Here is a 22,625-nt window from a genome sequence, read left to right on the forward strand (position 1 = left end):
ACACACTTGTGACATGGTACGGCAAGCCATCCCACAACATGCCACGCCACGTCACTCTACGAAAGTGTGGGATTATGTATTTGCAGTGTGTGCAGTGTGTGTATATGTGTATGAATCTTTATCAAGCTTCTGACAATTCTGAATTTAATTTAGAGACGTCAAAAATAGCAAGCTTAGGTTTTGTCGTCGCGACCGTTTCCATAGAAACAGAATTGTCATATGTTTTGAACGTCAATTTATATCGTGCATTTGAAATAAGAATGACAGATGTTTTTAGAATGCACAATCAATTGTTTCACTTTATCTGCCTTTACGGTTAAAAGTGATCACTTTATGTATCCTTACGGTTAAAGAACGGCTTAGCTTACTCACTCAATCCTATTAAAACATCAATAAAACGTATGCTATAAAATAAAGTAAGTAATTTGTTATTATCTTTGCGATCTCAGTAAAGTTATGGTCAAGTTACTCATGCTCGTTCACTTAAGGTGTTCGCTCATGTATGTGAAAGTGAATTAATTTAAGGAGCGACGTTTAGAATGTATTGATAAACACAGTAAGTTTGTAGGAGTTTACTTCTTGCAGTTGTCCTTTAATATTATAAAAGAAATTTAATTTGTTAATAGCTTCGGAAGTTATTCGCGTGTAGGCCTTATTCAAACTTTGAGATTTAGTTCCATCCTCAATTTAACTGATGGCCTCATCCAGAGTCGCGTCTAACCTTTTTCGGGCCCTAGGCACACAAATAGTGTAGGGCCCCTTACCCCCCTGGTTTGTACTTATATCTCATAAAAACAAAGGTTCAATTTTATTCATTTAACTTAACAAACTTCCATAGAAAATAATATAATAAATTTACTATTAAACTACTAATAGAGAGTGTTATCTTGTGTGCACCATGCACCCACAATTATATTAATGATATTAAAGTATGTTGTATAATGTGTAAAGGTGCGTTTTCACGCTCATGCAATTTGCGCAAATTGATTTGTGCATGCCAATTTGTGCAAGTAAATTGTGCATGAAAACGAAAATTGTTTACTTGCACAAGCCAGAAAATTTGGCTTGAGTAAAATCTGGATGGTCAGATAATTTGCATGTGGCTGGTGCAAATGCATGAACGTGTAAACGACACAACAATTCGACGCGTGCGTAGAGGGTGAATAATAGTAAACAGAATTGTTGTTCCGACGTGCACGTGACTTTAATAGACTGTGTTGTACGTTATTTTGTGTTTTGTTGGTGATAATGCCAAAGAAAGAAAAAGAGTTCATAGTACATTGGTTTATTGAGTTTTATAAATCCTTTCCTTGTCTCCTGCGATCTTCTTTTTTGCACTTTATGCAACTTAGCAGGCCCCCAATTTCAACGGACCCTAGGCTCATGCCTACTGTGCCTAGGCGAAAACGCGGCACTGGCCTCATCTTAATTGTACATACATGCGTTTGAAATAATAGAGGAGGTAAGAGTATGTGACATCTTGAAGCGGGAAAGTAGGTCCCATTTTTTTTATGATAATAACACAATGACTGTGAATCTTGAAGGTTCTACCTATGTTCAAGCCCTGTCAAGTTGCTAGTTTAAAATGGAAAGACTGCAATCTAATCTGTATTTCATTTTAACATGCAGATCTCATGAATACGGAGACGTATACGTTTCAAACAAGAAACAATAAAGTGTCGCGCAACTAACATTCGAATATTAGTAACCTTCTATTCGTATTCTGATACTCAATCCATTGTGAAACCCAGAACTTTAAACAAGGAAGTCAATAACAATCACCCTCGACTGTATTTGACAACAATTGTCTAAATATAAACTCAGAATGAGATGGAGCAGACATCAGTGTTAGTTAAAAAGCACCCCTTTGTCTAACAAATTTTTATTTCAAAACTACGAGTACTTCATGAAATTTCCACTAATAGATGGCATTGGTAAGATGCCAAATGCTGATTCGCATTTTTATTGTGCGGTGGATTTCTGTGTCACCCCATTTAAATTTCAGAAAAATAGCAAGCACGAAAAGACTGTAAAGTGAGTACTTGGAGACTGAATAATAGCCGAAATAATGTTGTTTGATTGTGTATAGATTCAATACGGTGCAGCCCTTACTGGATGACTGGATACAAGGAAAGCTTGGGTAAATTAATTAACTTCTAAAAAGATGCATTAATCGTTCGTTAATTTATTCAATATCTCTCTGATGTTTTCGGTAACTTGTTTTTTCGGAACTCGATTTTGATACAAGGTTTGGTATCAAAATGAAAAACAGAAATCTGTAATAAAACAAACGCCGCAAGTAGGACAAAGCGAAGACGAAACACTATACCTAAGAAATTAGGTCCGCAGAATAAATCATTGAAAGCCGGAAGTCAATTCTGTTGCTAATTAACTTCCAGTATAATCATACGTTACGTATCAGTATCGTATTCCCTCTTGCTAAATACTCTCCAATAATTTTGCCGTTGAGCCAGTAACTCGAGGATTTCACTTTATAAACGAATTTTGTGTATCTTTTCATAAAATTAAAATTGAAAGGATTAGGGCTTCAGCTACAATATAATTTGTATGTTTACTGCGCTTACGACAAAATAGATTACTGAAGCGTTTATTCAAAAGCACGAATTATATTCAAAATAATGTTCATTATTAAATGCATACGCACGTATCATTGCACCAAAAAAACCCCAAAGAAGCCCTTCCATTTCATTTATTCTGGCTTGCTATGGTATAGTATTATTCTCTCATTGGATGCAAAAAATAAATAAAAGGAAATGTGAACAAGGAATTGTACGCATTTGAAGAAAAGGTATGTTTGGCTAAATGATGGTAAGAATACGACTTTCATTGTAATGCAGTTTATTGTGGAACCAACTTCACGATGATCCTCTACTTTTGTTTTCATATGTTTTTGGCTCATATTCTTATCATGCTACATAATTTAATTTAACTCTTTGCAGGCATCAAGGACTCTTTAGAACGGTTTACTTGTTCTTATTGCTAAGTGTATGTTCTGTTGTCTACCATTTATAAAACTTTAAGGATATAGGGCTACAGAACGCGACACTTTCGTAAACTAAATGTAGAAGCTATTTTATCGCAAGGAAACAAAACTTGGTGATCTCTTAAACTAAATGAATAATACTTGTATTAATACCTTTCTAAAATCCTGATGTCTCACCTTACAGTTAAATTAAGTTAAATAGAATTGCATAAATGCACACCTTTATAGACATAAACAAAGTATGGAGTACTTAAACTAACCTCAAATGTGTTTAACTTTGTATTTTAATTGGAGTTAAGTCTTTTCGCATCCCCCTGTTGTCGAGTTCTAATCGGTGCAGCGAGAGTGTGGGCCTTGTATCCACTCTTCTCAGCCTGATAACAGAATTAGGCATCGTTGATTCGTTGACGGCTTCCCCTTTCTACCCGTATCGCGCCCGCGCATGCGTCTTCCTAAAGAGCATTCGCACCTTAGTATGCAGTATGGGGTCTTATGGACTATATCCCCCCTTTACTAATTTGCGTCATTCTTCAATAACGCTATCCTTATTCCTTACCGCAATGATGCCAAACTTACATATGATTGAATTTAAGCTTTAAAACAAAATATAACGTCAAATCTTCTTGTATTGTCATTACGTGTGTGGTTCGTTTTTGTCTTTCGTATTTAACACATTTTATTGTCTCATTGCTTTAAAAATCGTTCTCTTAAGAACGCCTCCATCTCGTACTTTATATACAAGGTAACTTTGAGTGTTCTTGTAGAACCGTTATTTGATTTCATCTTTTTAGAATATCCCATGAAATGGAAGCCGAAGCTGAAGCAGGATCTGCTAACGTGAAACGCCATAAAGGAGAGTGTTTTAGCCGGAAGGAGAAACACCTCATTATCAACGTGCTGAACTATTTCTCGGGAACGATGAACGTTACTGCAGCTGTGAAAGAAGCAAGTAAAGCTTTATGTTGTTCTGAACGGAGCATCTATGCCATTAAAAAGGGAGACGGAAACGAAGGTGTATCAAGCCCGAAAAAACGCAAGCAAAGAAAAGGGAAACAAAGCAATGATCGTCTTCATGTGTATGATGAAAATGTGCAATCAGTTATTCGACGTAAAGTGCATAACTTCTTCATTACAAATTAATATTCCACCAACTATGAACAGCATCTTAGCTTCCGTAAATGACGATAACGATCTACCCAACTTTAAACGCACCACATTATTCAATCTCTTGAAAGATATGGGTTTTGAATTTAAGAAGGTTGACCGCAAGAGTATCCTTATTGAACGGGATGATATTATACGATGGAGACATAAATACCTACGTCGCATCAGGAAGTTGAGAGAAGAAGGTGCTTAATCTTTTTATTATATTTAATTGCAAATTACATAATATTTATATTTTAGGTAAAAATATTGTGTATACGGATGAGTCATGGGTTAACATTGGTCATTCGGTGAGCAGGGCGTGGCATGACACCACCGTTGAAAGCAATCGTCAGGCATTCATCAAAGGACTCAGTACAGGTTTAAAATCACCCACTGGTCTAGGGCCTCGCTTTGCGTTAGTACATGCTGGTGGTGATAATGGTTTTATTCCGGGCGCGGAACTGACTTTTCTCTGCAAAAAGAACACTGCTGATGCACACAACGAAATGGATGCAGACACTTATGAAAAGTGGTTTTTTGAACAGCTTCTACCAAATGTGCCACCGAATTCAGTCATTGTTATTGACAATGCCTCGTACCACAGTAGAAAGTTGGAGAAGATACCAACAATGTCGTGGAGAAAAGAACACATTATAGATTGGCTTCGTGAGAAAAATGTACCGATTGAAGAAAATCCATTAAAACGAGACCTACTGGCTTCTGTTGCGCATGTTCGGCATCACTACGACAAAAATAAGCTTGATGTTATTGCACAAGAAAAAGGTTACGAGATTCTCCGTTTACCTCCATACCATTGTGAATTAAATCCCATTGAAATGGTGTGGGCTCAAGTTAAACATCATATCAAAATGAATAACAAAACATTTAAAATAAAGGACATGGAAGAATTAATAAAAATGGGTTATTCACAAGTTACGGTTCAAAATTGGCAACATTATGTCAATCACGTGAAAACTATCGAAGATGGCATGTGGGCAGCAGATTATCTTCAAGATGATGTTGAAGAATTTATAATTCAAGTGTCGCAGTCATCTTCCGATGAATTTCAATTCGATTCCAGTGACTAATATGTATACTGTACATTTGTAAATTTTTGGGACTTAATAAATACAAGCTGTTCTCGGCCACATTTGACAAACAATTACAACTTGTTATTAATTTACCTTTTTGACTTCTGAGGTTAGGTTAAAAAGTAATAAATAATGTCTAAACTACCGTTTTACGGTGCAGTAATCGATCCTATAATAAGTTTGGCAAGCATGTACTGTTTCTCCATAAGCCCCATACTGCATACTAAGGTGCGAATGGTCTATAGTTCTTACTACATTTAGTGTCCCGGTGATGCCATTCCAGCTTTACATTTCTTATTAGCATGAGGTTAATGAGTTCTAGGCATAATCTCTTATAATTCCATATTTTACATTTCAGGACTATGTGGCCTAAATCTCTCTCCGCGCAGTCGTGACACTCTTCGCTTGGCCTTCTCTTTATTCTGTAGAGGTACACGCTGTTTGTCCCATTCTCGGTTAGGAACTGTACAATCAGATGATGAAGTTCCGCATGTTTCCTCTTCAGCCAACTTTGTATGTTCGTCACCAGTTTTCTAGTCCAGGACTATCTTTTTCCCTCTTCTTTTGCCACTTATTTAAGGTCTCAGCCCGGCTGCGCCCCCTCCATCTCACCTCTACTAGCAATCTCAGTGGGATTGTCCCCGCTATCACTCTATCGCTGTTCGATGCCCATAAGTGCGCAAAAAGGAACCCCAAATATGTAATTATCAAAAACACGGATCAGTCATTTAACAGCTTACAATAAAATGATCTTCGCAGCAATATACAGTTTTTTCTGATACGGGATACCTTTGATAATTGATAATCGACGTGTAGCTGAACACCGATTTCTATCCAATTATGCTTCCTTTAAATTTATACCTATTCATCTATGTAGCTGTAATTATTTTTTACCGTTCTCCCTTCTTAATGATTCTTCATTGTTAACGTGACTCAGATGGAAGTTGAGCTTCTTTGTGAACGTCATTGTCTACCGGAAGAGAAAATGCTGCAGTTACCCTATGGCGTTAGTGTAAAGTGTCATATTTGTGTTAATTGAACATTTTAATTGTGAACTGTGTACGGATACATTTTGTTTGGATATTTCAATTCCCTGATAAGTAATGTAAGTAGTTAAGTCATAATTTTAGTCTCTATTTGTGACAATTGTTTGTGTTTTTGTACCATTTTCTTTTTGTGTTAAGATTAAATCGCACTTTTGTAATTTTCACAATTTTCACATTAATTTCATTAATTCATTTCTAATTTACCTGAGTTCTGTTGGATGCTTGCCCAAGGCCCATTTTAGTTATTTAAAATGTTGCAGTTCAGTATTTGAGTCAACCCACTATCTGTTAGTTAGACGTGAACGGGTTAACTGAGAGCAGAGTCGAATCTCTCCTCTGTGCTGGAGAGAAGTTTTGTGCCGTGATAATAAATAAAGATAAAGAGCTAGCCTAGGTTTTTGTTTTGGTGTTTTGTGTACCGCCTTTCCGGCCTACAGATCAGTGCACACCGCAATCTGTATGACTATAACGCTGAAAAACATTGAAATGACTATAATTAGGTACTGTTTTAATACTATAAGCTAATGTAACTAAATTAATTTTTTGTTATGTACGTAATAGCATTGGATATACATCTTGTAATAGGCATTGCATAGTATTACTGTTTGTGTGATAATTGCTACATCAATACAACGTCAAAATAATCCGTGAGGGGTAATCAACCGAATCGTTCGTTCTACTATACTTTTTTGCACTGGATTGTGCCGAATCACGATAAAAGAAAGAATGTATGCCAGTTTTTCGACGGTATTTTTAATGTACAAAAGGATATAGTTTCGATGCTAATGGTTCGCTTTATATCTAAATCTTCACGTCTCAAACGTACAGGCAATCCGCATACTAAGTAATTGCAACATCGTCTCTGGATATTTTGTTTTCATCTCAGCGCTGACGAAACCGAACAGTATATTAAATTTTCAAAGCAGGAAATGTGGACTGCCGACCACGACCGAAGTTTATTAAATTAAAACCTCAAATTTGTATAGGTTCTTAATTACGGTATAATTATGAGATAACACGATCTACTGCAACAACGACCGAAGGGCGTAGTAAAAAAGAGAACAACGGAAAGCAATTTACGAAGGTTCACATATTTGTGAGTTAGTTTATTTTCATGAAGCGTTCCAGTAACATGAAAACTATAAATAGCGTAAAGATATGAACCTGACTTCATAGGGAGAAGATAAACATAGAAAAGTTAATTACATGAGTCCCAAGGTTTTAGTGTAAGAATAAGGAATAGATATGTTGACTTGATCTATGATTTATTTTTTGGATCGTTCCTATGATAGCAAGGGTTGGTGTTTAAATACCTTGGACATGTGAGGGGTCTTTGGAAGATAACTAGTGGCATTTTTCCATGTTTCTGTTAAGTTGCGTTTTGAACTCTGAACAAGAGGGTTGACCTTAAATCTCTTGTCGTTAATCAACCTGTCAGCGAATAGTATATCCACCCCATTTATTTGTTCTCGCTCTCAACTTCTTTTTAAGGGCGCATAATGGAGGTATTTTACTTAGATGTGACAATATCACCTTCTTTATTTGCCATTTATGCTCCCCGATTCACAGATGCGCTGGCTTGGAAAATGCCAATAGTAAAGGACTTCATCCCTTAGTACGTATGACATGCTGTCAGCTGACAGAAATATTATGTTATTTTGCTTTCAAGCCACTTCTGGGGTTTTGTAGAGTCCGACAGGTGTTTATATTACGAAATCTGAATGTTATGTGGTTTTCACCCTTTTATACGCAAACGGATCACAGTAACACCCGCTGATGGTTTACAGATTAATAATCGAATTTTCGAAGGAATTATAATAATAATAATAATTGTACTTTATTGACTGAATATGTGTAGAAAAATATTGAGAAAAGCGACTTAATAGTAATAGTGGTTTAGTCATCACAAAAAGGCGTAACGTTTTACTGTTGTGTAGAGCTTATTAGTATAGTACTTCAACCTTGATTTCTACTAAACGAAAAGAACCTATTTATTTATTGTGTTTTCATTTACACAAACGATACTATAGTTCTTGCCACATCCGTATGAGCTAATCCTGCTTGTGGAAGTGGAGGTACGAACACCCCGATTTTCAAGTCACCCATCAATTATTTTGTCTTACGCAGTGCGTTATCGCCCATTAGAGCCCATTCAATATTCGCTCGCGATTCACTCGTGGGCTGCGACCTATAGTTTGGGAAATACTGTGCGAGGATATTTTAAGTTGAGTTCGAATATTCGTATGAACGATAACTAAACGGTATACTCACAAAAATCGAGTATGCTGAAAAATGAAATATGACCTTTGATGACCTTCAAAATAAAATTTAAGACAACAAAAAAGGAGTCATTGAATTTGAACTAAACATGTTACGACAAGAATTGACGCCTCACTGCCTTGAAAATGATATGGGATCAGTCATTGACCTCTGCTGACTTTGAAAGTCAGAATATGACACGGCAAAGATGTGGACTTGGATCACCTTGAAAATGAAATATAACACCATAAAAAATCGAGGTATTGATCTTGAAAATGAAAGAAGACACGACAAAAATTAGGTCCTTGAACTTTGATGAAAATGAACCATGATATTGCAAAACGGGGCCATTGTCGTTTAATGTCCTTGGGAGTAAAGTTAGAAACCTTAAAATGAAATATGACCCCACAAAAATAGAGAAAAGTGAATTAAATATTAAACCGCAAAAAATTGGAGGTCATTGAACTTTGATAACCTTGAAAACATGACACCACAAACATGGAGCCGTTAGCCTGAAAGATGAAATAAGATAGGACAAAAATGTGGCCATTGAAATTTGAAGACCTTGAAAAAGAATTATTCTGTTGCACCTATTTTCCAAGGCCAACTTCACGGGAGCACCATTCCGTTGATTGTGTCATTATATTCGTACTAAATCCTCACACATCAAGTCCAAGGATGTCCTTTAAGGTATCCTACAGGCACTCATCGGCACTAACCTGTTACGTAGCATTTCCATAGAAGAGAATGTGGTATTGATATTACAGCGCTACATGTAGGCGCTCTATTGTAACATTAGCAGTAGAATGGTTTGATGTTTCACACAAAGATAATTTATTTGTGTTCCATACTTCTTCCTTATCGGTATCCAACATAAACCCTTTGTGCACGGTTACATTGATTGTTGAGATTGTTTACAGAAGTTTTTATATTCTCGTAACTATTCAGAATATTTCATCAAATATACGAGCACTATCTTTACGCCAAGTTCAGGCATTTTTGAGCAAACGTTTGTCATTTGCATAGTTTTCACCGTTGCAGGCATTGTTTCAGTAACTCTTATGTATGCCTTAAACGCAGATTTAATTATACCCTCGAGCTTTAAATATCGTGTCATTCACGACTCAACAAAAGAGCATAATACTTTGTTGTTCGAAATCGAAATCAAAGCTAAAGAAAAAATAAATGTCGCAGTGAATTTAATTAAATAAAACATTATGTGCACAGTCCATGTGTAGAGTCCATTCTATATACATAAATAACCGAAAAGTCGTTTCCTAAATAAATTATAAGCTTTACAAGCTCTTAAAAGCTAAATGGAAGGGCGCTATAAAATTTTAGAGCTTTATAATGATTTGATACCAAGATAAAAATTACTTCGAAAGTATCTTTCCCGGAACTTCACAGAACAGAGGTTTTTAAGGGTCAAAACGGAAAACGCAATAGTTTTACGATGTTGATATCAAACAATCTTTGCGGATATGCGAGAAAATCCAAGTAAATTTTTTAACAATTCCCGAATGATAGTGTTCAACCATATATTTATGATAGCCATAAGGCACTCTTATTGAAATATGAATACAAAGTGAAAAATATTATTTATTTTTGTACCTATAACATCTCCATCTCCTATTGACCCGTACGTGGGACAGGTGCGGAACAGCGGAAAGCACTTTCTGGAGCAGGGTTAGGGTGCCAATCGAGTTGTGTAAATTATGTAGAATATTGCAAGGGTGGTTGTTGTAACGAGAGCATTAGGTTTTGGATTTAAACTTTTTCGGGTTTCTTGCAGAACTGGTAAAGTAGAATTTTTAAACCTGTAAAGAATCTCAAGGATCTGCAGAATCTTCCCAGACAAATATTGTTCATGATGACATAAAGAATTCAGCAGGTTGTTTGCGATCAACGAAATAATCATTTCTAACCGTAGTCCAGGAACGAAACTTAAAATAGTATAAAACCTGGCATTTTTTTCAAAATGAATCGATTTGCATGAAAAAATGGGATTAAGATCAACTTACCCTTCACTTCACATTGGCTGGAAAACTACATTCAGGAGGACGGACACCACTTTGCTGACGTATAATATTTCACAAATGATAGTTAATTTTAAATGACATGTAATGACAAACAATTCTGTTTTTTAATGCAAAATTTCCCGTAAAAAATAACAGTGTACTGTTCATTTTAAAACGGTCAGCTTTCCGTCGGTTTGTACCCTGTGGCTCTACAGTTCTAATTCGTAGTTATATTTTAGGTACTATTCCGTTTATTTACTGGAAATAATTGAAGTCTAAGAAATAGGCGTGACATTCTCATTGAGCTTCATTTTTAATACTGCATAATGACACATTGGGTAGCACCATTGAATAAGTAATCAAAGTAGGTACTTATTCAATATTCAATGGTAGCACCATAATACCCTACCCATTTAAAATGTAGTAGGTATCATTAATTTTTCAGTATTTTAGGATGCACGGACTTCGAGGATTTGAAATGCGAGGAAACCGACTAAGTGATCTTAGGGGATTATTCACATATTATGTGCACGAGAACTGATCACTTTCTCCATAATTTCCGTGATAAAATCTAAGTTATAATTATTTTACGACCAGGTAATGGTCTGCTCTTTATTTTTAATGGGCTGCCGGTTAACACAAACATAAACAAATTTTAATTATGCCTGCTAGTAATTAATTTTTAAACCAGTGCATTGCGATGCTGGCGCGGCAAGTATAGAAACATTTTCCTCAGAATTGCTGTTGGAAAAACAGTCATGTAGAAAGGAAAAGCGAATTTTAAACACACCCTTTTTTAAATAATTCTGTATTATCTTCGTTCAACGCTTATTTCGTTAGTGATACAAGATTATGTCAAACTTTTATAACTTTTTTAAGTAATGGAGAAATAAAGATTTGTCATCTCCGCTTTCATACCGGCAAATGGAAAACAAACCTTTTGGAAAACAATCGTAAATTATAATCTCCCCTACGCGTTTTTCATCCACAATTTTAAGCACAGGAAAACTTAATTTGAGGGGAAAGTTCTACAGCAGAGGCTATATTAGTATAGAAGGGTCGCAAAAACTCAGCTCTTCTACATTCAATTCCATTTTTAATTTCCGTTTCGGAGACCTTCTTTACATCGGGATTTCAATACCAGTATATGATTTTGAATGGATACTTGAGTCCCTTTGATGTTCGGAAAATATTATATTTACAAAAATGTCGTCTTTTTGACTTTTTCATATAGATCGTCGACGCTTAACGCATTGCGATATTACTCGTACTAGCTCTCATTTAAAATTTACAGATGATTTTAAATTGTATATCGGTCTCAGAATTTGTTTAGTAATGAATAATGAAACTACATATGGTAAATTAAATTTACTCTATGCAGGCATCCATCTCAGTTGTCAGCTGTTACGTGACGATGATCCTAGAGGATAGGTATAAGTACTATAATTGGTACAAAAAATAGCGATTCGGATACGCGGTACAGGGATGTTATAAAAAGCAGTTATGGACATCATATTATTATTATATATAAAAAGGTCGTGTACTGAACTACAAAGGATTTGGGATATGTCAAATCAGAGCATTGTTCATATAAATTTATTGTGATTCAGATTTCATTTGTACTTAATATTTTCATGATGAGAAAACAACGAAAGCTGGCCTAGGTTGACAGTAAAGGAGATAAATTGTATAACTTGACAATAACATAAATTACGTCTGTGCGCGAAGGGCTGGGATATCTCTAGTGTATTGTATTCTCAGTAAGGAATTGTTTAATTACTTTCTATAAAGAACGTCCAATTTGTACCCACATCTACATACATATGTACAATTATACACAAGGTGATAGTTTATCTGTTATATATTTGCGCTCGTGCTTCAAGCACACGCAGACACATTAAAACTGGAAACTAACAAAACACATTCCAAGGGAGGAAAGTACTTACTGGACTACACAAAGAAAATAAAGTATTTACAATACTTATTAGTAGTTCAAAAACTGAAATTGTCGTATCCTTTGGTGGCAACGTGTTTACGTACTATAAATAGGTAAATTTGCTAAATAACATTATTCAAAACATAATTAAGATTCAAATTAATACAAACAAATCATACAGGCAATAAATGCAATTCAGGTAACAATGCTGAAGTTTAATGATGTTGATAATATAATATTTAATCTAATGTCAATAAAATATAAATTAAAACTAATAAACCTGTCAAAAAAATTTCAAAATCCGTCAATAAATGACTGAGAAATATACTATTTAAGTTTACGTATTTAGTGCGAAACACAGTAGTGGTTTGTACTACCTGTGACGTCATTTGATCTAATCGAATGCGCACGTACTAAGCGAACGAATAATAGGTATCGAATGCGAATAGGTCAAGTGACGTCACTCGCTGTAACGTAATTATTTCTCTAACCACAACTTTAAAGTTATGTAGCCTTTGCATTTGTGGAGGTATTTTAAGGATTCTTTCACATTTTTGTTTCATTTTACTTAAATTTTCATAATTTGTAACAAAAAAACGGAAACGTCTCCATTACCAATTAAACATTCACATAGGATTCGTTGCTGCATTTACATGTACAAACAGCTTAAGTACTAATCCAAATGCAAAAAAAACCCTGTTTGATTTTCAGTACTCCTGGTATCGCGTGGGGTCACTTCCTAGGTGAATTCTCACCCCAACTTTATTTTATAATGTTATCCATTCTAAATTTTCTTGGTAAAGAAATGTCAACGGATTATTGTTAGTTGGTAATATTTGATATAGTATAGCTCAATCGGGCAGTTTAAAAAAACACGAATTTAAAAAATCTATTACTGAAGAATCAGTACTTACCTACATTGCGTATATCATTTTATATGCACTCTATATAGCGTATTTGTATTTATACCCCTTCAGAACGGGCACAATGTCTTCCCACATTTTTTTAAGTCTAATGATACGAATTATCCTATTTGATAGTGTATCATTAGATCTTTTATAAATAATAGTTTGCAAATATGTGAAACCCTAATTATTACTTCCTGCCAAAACACAAAATTAGCTTTCACAAATACTTGATTTTTTCAACCAATTATGCTAAATACCGGACCCAGAAATCTAAAAAATACAGTAAAGTAGCATTTGGTTACCTACAGAAAGAAATCATAGCAAAAGATATTTGAAAACTTGACCAAACAGTATATTGTAACTTTAGTCAGCAATTGTTTAATTCATTTAATTCTATTTGTTGTATTTAATTTGTATGAGAAATTTAATACGGATAACTAAGGCAACATTGAATGGAAATTTGTTCGATAAACAATGTCACGTGCGAGATATGCGATGCAGGTGTTTTATCAGTTCTAACGACGTAGAAAAATTAGTCAGTAACGATGTTGAATTTGTTAGAGAATGTGGTTTTTTCCAATTTCATTCAAAACTTGAGTAGTGATTTCATTAGAACTTATGGACTTTGATTGAGGCCTTCGAATCTTTCAAGTTTATAAGAGATTTAAGTCAAAGTTAGAATTTTATTGTTGTGTCGCAACCCAGTTGTGCCCTGAGAAAGAATTCAAATAAAAAAAAAACTAATTTAAATAGTTATCAACAAAGACGTTAAAGAGTTACGGAAGTGACCCCTTGACCCAGTTCACAGCGAGATGGCCGCTCGTTATCACCAGGTGGAAAGTTATGTCAAAGGTGTCGGCACTCGCAGGCAATGGTGGACTTAACCCAAGGATACCAAGCTCGTATTTCGAACAAGAATTGTAGGTACAGTAAAACGTATCCAGAATTTATACGGGTACTTAAAACTAAAACCCTCAAAGAAATCAAAGCTAGCCCCTCCTCTTTGATGATATAAAAAATTTACATACATCTTAAATAAGAGGGCTAATCGCAGATGAATGCAACAAAATCGTTGATAGAAATTGCAGTATGACAAATAGAAGCCGTACCTACGTACACGAAATGCAAATGACGGTATTTGCGATAAAGAGGAACAACGCAAATTATATCCTGACTATAGGAGTTATAGGTGAGTCCACTAATTACTTCGGAGACCCCAAATTATGAATCCAATTGCCAGAGATCTTTATAATTGCCACCTGCAAGTGGAATGGATTTAATTACATTTTGGGGTTTCTTACAGAGTCTATCTAGTAATACTAGATAACGTCTTATTTTCGTGAACAAGGGCGGTAAAGATATTAAACTCTGACCAAGACTCATAGTCACCTGAAAAACGCGGTAACTATAATATAGGAAACATTCGCGGAGCATCCCTTCGCTCGTCTACAGAGGATTCAGAAGGATTCAGAATCTGATTCTGCTCTCTTTTGATTTGAATTCGCAGTTGCTTTCGAAACGATTTTATAATACAAGCTTTCAAATTCATTTGTAATGTCCCTTTCTTATCTAATAAATTAATATCTAATTGCAAACTATTAAATTCCTCCAAGAACCCTTTTACGGAATCTAATCTAAAGTTCGTCTCACCTCATGCTTAAACTCCGTTAAACTATTTTAATAATCTTTAAAACGTTAAAGGCCACATCAAGACGCATCTCTTTTTAACACTAGTTTAGCTAATTTATTACTCGTTTCTAAATAAAATGGCGTAAATTCAATTAAAGAAGATATGAAAGTGGACTTAATATTATAAAGAATCCCACGCGTTTTCGACGTCTTCACAAGAGTATACAGTATAGAGTGCGAGTTTAAAGTCTGCAACTAGGGAATAGATCGTTTGGTAAAATTCTTGAAAAAAATCTGGAACACGTCAATTTTTATCTTAATTGAGACATATATTACTGTAATTGATTTTTTATTACTTAATTGTCGTAATTTTTTCAAAAATTATCAGCATTTGACGATCTATATTTTGTAAGTCAATGGCTACCGGATGTGTCGTTACCGGTTAATGGGAAAAGTTACCAGAGCCAGTCTGACGGGGATTGACAAGCGATAACCCAATCTTAATGTCTTTTACGTGATCAAAACATCCAGACTTGTCGCCATAATGTCATGTGAAATGCCAATTTGCCGTTTTTAAATGACCGTAATTGGGATCGGTTTGGCACCGGCAATCTACATTGCAGGACTTAAACAAATATTAATAATTTGCAAAATTCTTGTTTTAAAAAATTACGTCTGCCCTCTAATAGCATCAATCAGTCAAATTAGTAAGGTTTCAACCAGAAATAAAGTTTCAATTGCACTTGACATAATAATGAAGGTTATTTAGTTTGTTGTTGTTTACATCGATTTACTTATCATTACCTTTAACTAATACCTATACCATATTCCAAATATTCCTAGAACGCATAAGCCGAATTAATTTAACATAAGCATACATCAAACCGTTGCCTCGATTTATTAATGGAGATTCTCTGATGTTATTAAACAATACCCAAATCCGCTTTGGATGGAAAATCAATTCTAACGAAAGGGTCATTAGTAACCTAATTAACGAGCGCCGCCGCCTATAGGTAATTGACGCCCGCGTTTAATTTTAGACTGATGGTAAAATATCAAATTTTATATTATTTCCTAAAGTGTGTTCCTTCGTTAAATGGATTTTCACGTCGGTGAGGGTTCTACGTTTCAGGAGCATCTGTCTAAACTGAAAGCGTCTCTGAAATTTCATTCCGCTCAAAATACAATGTAACTTAATGTAATTAAAAGAATGTAAAAGTGCTGTTCATTTTGTGTAGTTCAAGACGGATACTTTTTATTGACATCAAGTGTTTTATGTTGTTATTACCATGGCATATTCGATCAGAAATGCGGTGATTTGTCCCAATTCACAAATGACCGTAGGTAAATTCATGATCCATCGTCTTCATTTTCCATTTCCTACCATTTTTCGTCTTTTTCCCCATCTGCCAGTGCCACGCTCTTACTCTACAATTACTTTCCTTAGCGTATATTACGTTTATTTCTTCACATTTCTCTACTTTCCTGTTTTATTTGTTTGAGCTACTCCATTTTTACTGATGAGGTTCTTTCAATTTTCACTCATTATGCAGTAAGACGTTAGATATTACATTTTGGCAATGGGAAAGACCGTCATGCGTCACGCACGAATGACATTATTAATGTAGACGAAATCAAAACTCTTCGCTTTCAAGTTTTAGGCCTTCTATCATTCCCTCTCCCTCACGATAAATGCAATTTAACTTTATTGAACAAAAATTTCAAATACACTGAAAAAAGGAGATGTTTCTCTTTGCCCCACAAAAACGGTCTAAGAGAGTTAATTCGACGAGATTAATATTATAACAGAGCATGTAAGGAGAAACGGCACGTTGAATAAGAAAAAAACTGTCCAATGTAAATGAACGATACTCCACTATACGTATCCATTTCCTTTTCGATTACTGCCCTAATTCTCATCCAAGCTAACTTTCTTGTAGATGATAAATTAGATTAAACGACCTGGAGGCCTTCGGCGTCTAGAACTGTAACGAGCCGTATTGTTAAATGTGCCCAACATTAAGTTAAGCTGTAGCTGAGAGCACCTTCAACGACATAATTTATCTTGTTTTGTATTGCGTGACTATCTTCGAGGAATACGTGAGTGGAATAGTGTTAAACGTCATCATTTTACAAAGATTAAAGCATGTCAGTTTTAAAAATTATAATTTTTTTTCAACTGAAAAGTTATGACTAAGTAGCTTTCCACAAAGGGAGATTTACAATCAACTCGTTACATTAACGGTTTTCATTTTATAAGCACGCAAGATCATCATTTTGTACTCCCTACAAAATTTAGAGTCCTTTTGGTGTCTTGCCTAAAACATTTTTAACGTCAAAAGTACATTATAAATCTTTAGTATACCTACCATTTTTGATAAAGGGGGACGAAATGTAACACATCGTTTACGTTCTTGTTATTGCTTTCATTTCCACAATAATTTAGCAACTGACTGATCCTATAAAAAAGTTGTTTGTGAATTTCATTTCATTTATTGAACCATTTTGTGTAGGCATCCCGGACCTTTTACCGCACATATGTAAGCGTCAGCTGTATTTGTCTTTAGTCTTGTGCCATTTTGCATCGCTATTCGCATACTTTCGAAAGTAAAATACGAGTAGATACTATTGTACCCAATACACTATTTAGAAGTTGTGATTCGCAAATTTGCCTCGTCCTAGCGGAGTTTGACTCGGAATTCAATAATAAAGCACATCACATTTACATTTCAATCAAACATTTGGTTTGGTTACGTGTGCATATTCCGTTTGCACCAAGTAGTTTAATTTATACTTTATACCTACACCTAATTAATATGCTTTCTAAATGCGTCTTACTTAGCATTTCATATTTGGGATATAAAGTCATCTATCATACGCATAGCTTGTCACACAGCACCCTTGCGAAACAGATCACATAAACGCACCATAACAATAATTCCTCCTACTAGGTTTAATTTAACAGATAAAATGGCATTTACTCGGTATACTCGAAAAAATGTAATTACCTGTTTCATTGAATTACAAATAATTAGTAGAAAATGTATAACAGCCTTGAAATGATCAATTGATTAATAACAGTAAAATATTATGTCCAATTTTAACAGCGCGACCAATTTATTACTTTAGCGTTGAAGTTGGAACTGACTCGAAACGCAATTCGATTTGCTCGTATAGCAAACAACATCGTTTCTAGAATGATCCAGAGTGCTTCATGGATGCTTCAGAATGTTCTCGAACACACAGGTCATATTTCATCTTGACACCTTTGGCTAGCCTATTCCGCTGGTGCTCCAAATAAATCTAGATATAGATCCTCACGGAAAGCACCAAAGCGTGCTCTTTGCGTTCCATAGTAATGTGTCATAAATGTTGAAAGTGGACTGTCGTGATTTCACTTGCATCATATTCTTTTACCAGAACGTCTGACACAGTTGTCGCTTCCTGATTTGATTGGTCATAATTTTCTGTCCATTTGCTGAAATGTTCAATGGCCACCAAGATGTAATTGTTTCCAGCAACTATCACCGGGAAGGGACTAGCGATATCAATGGCTATTCCTTCAAATGGAGTTCAAGTGCCTTCTTCGTTCCTACTGGTCCGCTGCTTATTGCAAAAACTGCACATTTTCTGCACCATTCCTTCACATTTTGCTTGCAATTTGTCCAGTAAAATCGCACCTTTACCAGGGTCGTAGTAATTTCTGCGCTCTGGTATCACTAGCTAAACATTTGTGGTCTTCTAACCGCAACGAGTCCCACTGATCCCAATACGCCTTTAAAACTGGACCATATCGAGATACTTCTCAGGTTGGCATTCTCTCTTCCATTTTCCAGTTTATCATCAGACGCAAATCACGGTCACTTTCTTGAGCTGTCCGGAGTTCTAAAGGTGTCCGATTATCATGCACAAGTGCAGTGCGTCGTGGTGGTTGTTCACATTTGTGTTCCAGTTCTGAGTAGTGTCGACAATTCGAAGGAATGGTCTTCTAGAGGGATAATAAACAAAAAACTACAAATAATAAATAAATAGTAAATAATAAATCATTACCATGGTTTTGCCCCGTGCGGTGTTTTGTTACGAAATCGTACTCTTTCGGTGAAAATCCAACCCCCAGGTCCTTTGGCCTTCTGCATTCTTAAATTGAAATAACCATCGAATGCGCCATGGTCGGTCCTCACGAGGAACTTCTGGTCATATAGACACTTATGTTCGATCGACTTTATGACGACTAGAGGTACCTTCGAGATAGTACAGGTCCCATTCGAACATTGCTAGTCTCTTTCTTCTTTAGGATAGCTGAGTAATGTTTCAATCTTCAAAAACCCGCTTACAACCATTATCCAATTGGAAATCTTTGAGGTAACTTTTTCAACGGTTCTGCAAATCAGAAAATTTGTGAACAACTTTCATGTTTAACTTTTGATTGAGGCAATTCTTGTATTGCTCGAACTTTGTCGGGATCCACTGACACTCCATTCTGCGAAACCAGATGACCGAGGTATTTGAGTTGTTTGTGGAAAAGGTTGCACTTCTTAGTATTAAGTTGAACATATATACCACATGTAACAAGCCAATTGAAAATGGGTCAAATCCAATGACTCCGTGGGGTCACACCGAGGTGCTCTGCCGCTTTTTTAGACGCTCTTTATGGGTTTATTTGTGTTTTAAATATGGCGTTATACGGTTATCATTTCCAACGTCTCCTATGGTTGCATGGATTGCGAAATCTGCAGTGAATTTCTTTCCAACTCCACTGATATAATAATTTATCCCAATAGATGGCACCCACAATATAATCAAAAACAAAATTATACCTATGTACCTTTGAGAGCGTAGTATGACGGCAAGCGAATAACACGCATAATTTGTGCTCCTGCCTTAAATTGTACTTTCATATTGCATTGTTTGTGTATAGTGATATTAGTAAGGATTACCTACTAATTTAAATTGTAACTTATCAGTGTATATAAATTGATTTCGAGTGAAAGGTTCACTGGCTTTATCTACCACAACAGATAATCCTAATACAAGTGCGTCTGTTAACAAATGTTTAAAACGCGATCTGTAACTCGTAAAGAAAAAGAGGGCCTGCAACTACCAGAGGATCAGTCGCAATCAAGTCAGTCCAGCTTCTGCACAATGGAAAGTATGTTAGATATGATGGAAGAATTGAAAAAGGAGTTGGCAGGTATCAACAACAGTATATCTAATCTTAATACCAATTTTAACAATAAGTTAGATAATTTTATGAAGGATATGTCTTAAATGCGAGAATAATGCAAAAAGCATTACTTTGCTTAATAATAAAATTGATGATTTGGAACAACGGAGCCGAAGAAGTAATTTGCGTGTCTTTGGGGTCAAAGAATTGCAGAATGAAAATACGGATGAAGCAGTAATCCATATTTTAAATGATAAATTAAATTGAAATCTAACTATTAACGATATTGAGAGGTCACATAGAGTAGGTGCATTATCGCCGAATAAAATACGTGCCATAATAATCAAATTTAACAATTATCGTATTCGTCAGTTGATATATAGTTCAAAAAGTAAACTTAAAGGGACTGCATTGGTTCTACGAGAGGATCTTACAGCTAGAAGGCATAAAAAGTACATGGAGCTCCAAGGTGTTTATGGGAAATCGAATTGTTGGACAAGAGATGGATTTGCCGGCCCGTGTAGCGCAGTTCAGTGGAAGCTCGACTGTGGTACAGGGTCCCTGGTTCGAATCCGGGTTCGGGCATGGATATTTGTAAATGTATAGTGGGTTGGGTTGGTAGAGCAGCCTCGGCTGAAACCCCGCCCACTTAAAAATAAAGACAAAATAAAAATAAATAAAAAAAATAAAAAAATGTACTATTCAAAGTTAAGGCAGATGTGAAGCTATACAGTTTTGATAATTCGAACTAGTGTAGTGAGCTTAGCAGTGAAGATAAACCCCTTTATTGAGTTTGAGAGATTACTTGTTTTTTCTTGTGTTTTTCTTTATTCAAATGTAAAATCTATATTATTAATCAGCAATGATGCTACTTCATTTGTGTATATATAACTAACTATAGTATTTTCTTTGTGTATAATATTCAGTATTCAAATTTTTAGTATGTATTATAAACCGATTATTTGTTGTATTTTTCCATTGCGTATTTAGGTGGAAGCGCAAATTAAATTGTGCCTATAATTAGTTCCCTGTGAACGAATTATGAGTAATACCACATTTGCTCATATCAATGTGCGGTCGCTCACCAAAATTTTGTTGAATTTTCTGAACATGTAAGGATGAATAAATTTGATTTTGTTGCAGTTAGTGAAACCTGGCTACATAATGGTATTGACTCGCATATTGTTGCAATTGAAAATTATAATTTTTTACGAAAGGATCGTGGCAGTCGAGGAGGTGGAGTGGGCATTTACGTGAAATCAAACTACAAAGCAACTTTTATAGAACAAGATGTTTCTAAAACGTATGAGCAGCTTTGGTTACGAGTTGTTGATAAAAATAAGGTAATATTTATTGTGGGTGTTGTCTATACGCCTCCCAATACCAATGTTTTAAATTTTATCGCGGAGTTTGAGGATGCGATGTGCAATATTCTACCGATTCATAGGAATATTTTATGTGCTGGGCGATTTTAACATTGATTATTTGAAATCTGAAGAAGTTTGTGTCGTCCGTTATAAATCAATCCCTAATTGATCATATTCTTGTGTCCGATCCGCAGACTGTCTTGTTCTCTGCGGTTACACTTTCTCATTTAGCTTCTGACCATAACTTCATAACATGCTCCATAACTACTGTATGTGACCGTCCAATTATGTCAAGGCTCACTTATAGAGACTACTATAATTTTCATGAAGTATCTCAATATTTTGATTTAACGCTGTCCCAACTCAACTGGCATGAAATATATATGTTACCTAGTGTAAATGATAAGGTTGACACCTTCTCTGGCATCTTGCTTTATATTTTTGATCTGTATTTCCCCCTTAAATCCAAACTTCTTAACAAACCGGAATTACCATGGCTAACTAGTAATGTAAAATTTATGATGAAATTAAGAGATAGTGCATATAAACGTTACAAACGAACCAAAATCGCTGGGCACTTTGAGTATTACAAATCCCTTAAAAGTCTAGTGTCCGTTTCAATTAAAAATGAAAAGAAAGCCTACTTAAATTTTACTTTAGCTAAATATAATAAAACATCTCTGTGGAGGGCAATTAATAACTTAGATATTTACAAGAAGAATCATTCTGCAATCCCACATCACTTAAGTAATCCTGATGACATAAACTCCTATTTCATTAACTCTGTTCCTTCGAATAACATACATACCTCGTCTAATGGGTATAACTCCATTCATCCTAATGTCACCACCATATTTACATTCACTCCTATTGATGATACAACAGTGTTAACTATACTCAATGGGATTAAGTCTAAAGCTATTGGTTCTGATGGCATCAATATTCAAATGATTCAGATGTGTTGTCCGTACATTGTTCCTTATATAACCCACATTGTCAATGCCTGCCTATCCTCTTAATATTTTCCCTACAGCTTGGAAAACTGCACTTGTGAGTC

At 35.3% G+C, this 22,625-nt stretch overlaps 2 protein-coding genes across 5 annotated transcripts in view; both read left to right on the top strand.

Moving 5' to 3' along the window:
* The window catches only part of LOC116167354, a 79,819-nt gene that overhangs the window by 27,820 nt on the left and 29,374 nt on the right, over positions 1 to 22,625 (top strand). Inside the window, exon 1 of one of the 4 annotated variants that reach the window (XM_031482702.1) lies at positions 511 to 556. The exons of 2 other annotated variants lie outside the window; for them this stretch is intronic. The gene's annotated coding sequence lies outside the window, so the exon portion shown is untranslated. Of the gene's footprint in view, positions 1 to 510; positions 557 to 17,071; positions 17,138 to 22,625 lie in introns of those variants that run through there. One more of the 4 variants, XM_031482703.1, reaches the window with a different exon arrangement.
* On the top strand, positions 19,893 to 21,676 carry LOC116166453. The gene is made up of 2 exons (XM_031481404.1): positions 19,893 to 20,228; positions 21,345 to 21,676. Exons 1-2 carry the CDS (start codon positions 20,087 to 20,089, stop codon positions 21,674 to 21,676), a joined length of 474 nt encoding a protein of 157 aa, XP_031337264.1. The 5' UTR covers positions 19,893 to 20,086.

Source organism: Photinus pyralis, unplaced genomic scaffold (genome assembly GCF_008802855.1).
Source record: "Photinus pyralis isolate 1611_PpyrPB1 unplaced genomic scaffold, Ppyr1.3 Ppyr1.4_LG3b, whole genome shotgun sequence".
Taxonomy (NCBI): Eukaryota; Metazoa; Arthropoda; class Insecta; order Coleoptera; family Lampyridae; genus Photinus; species Photinus pyralis.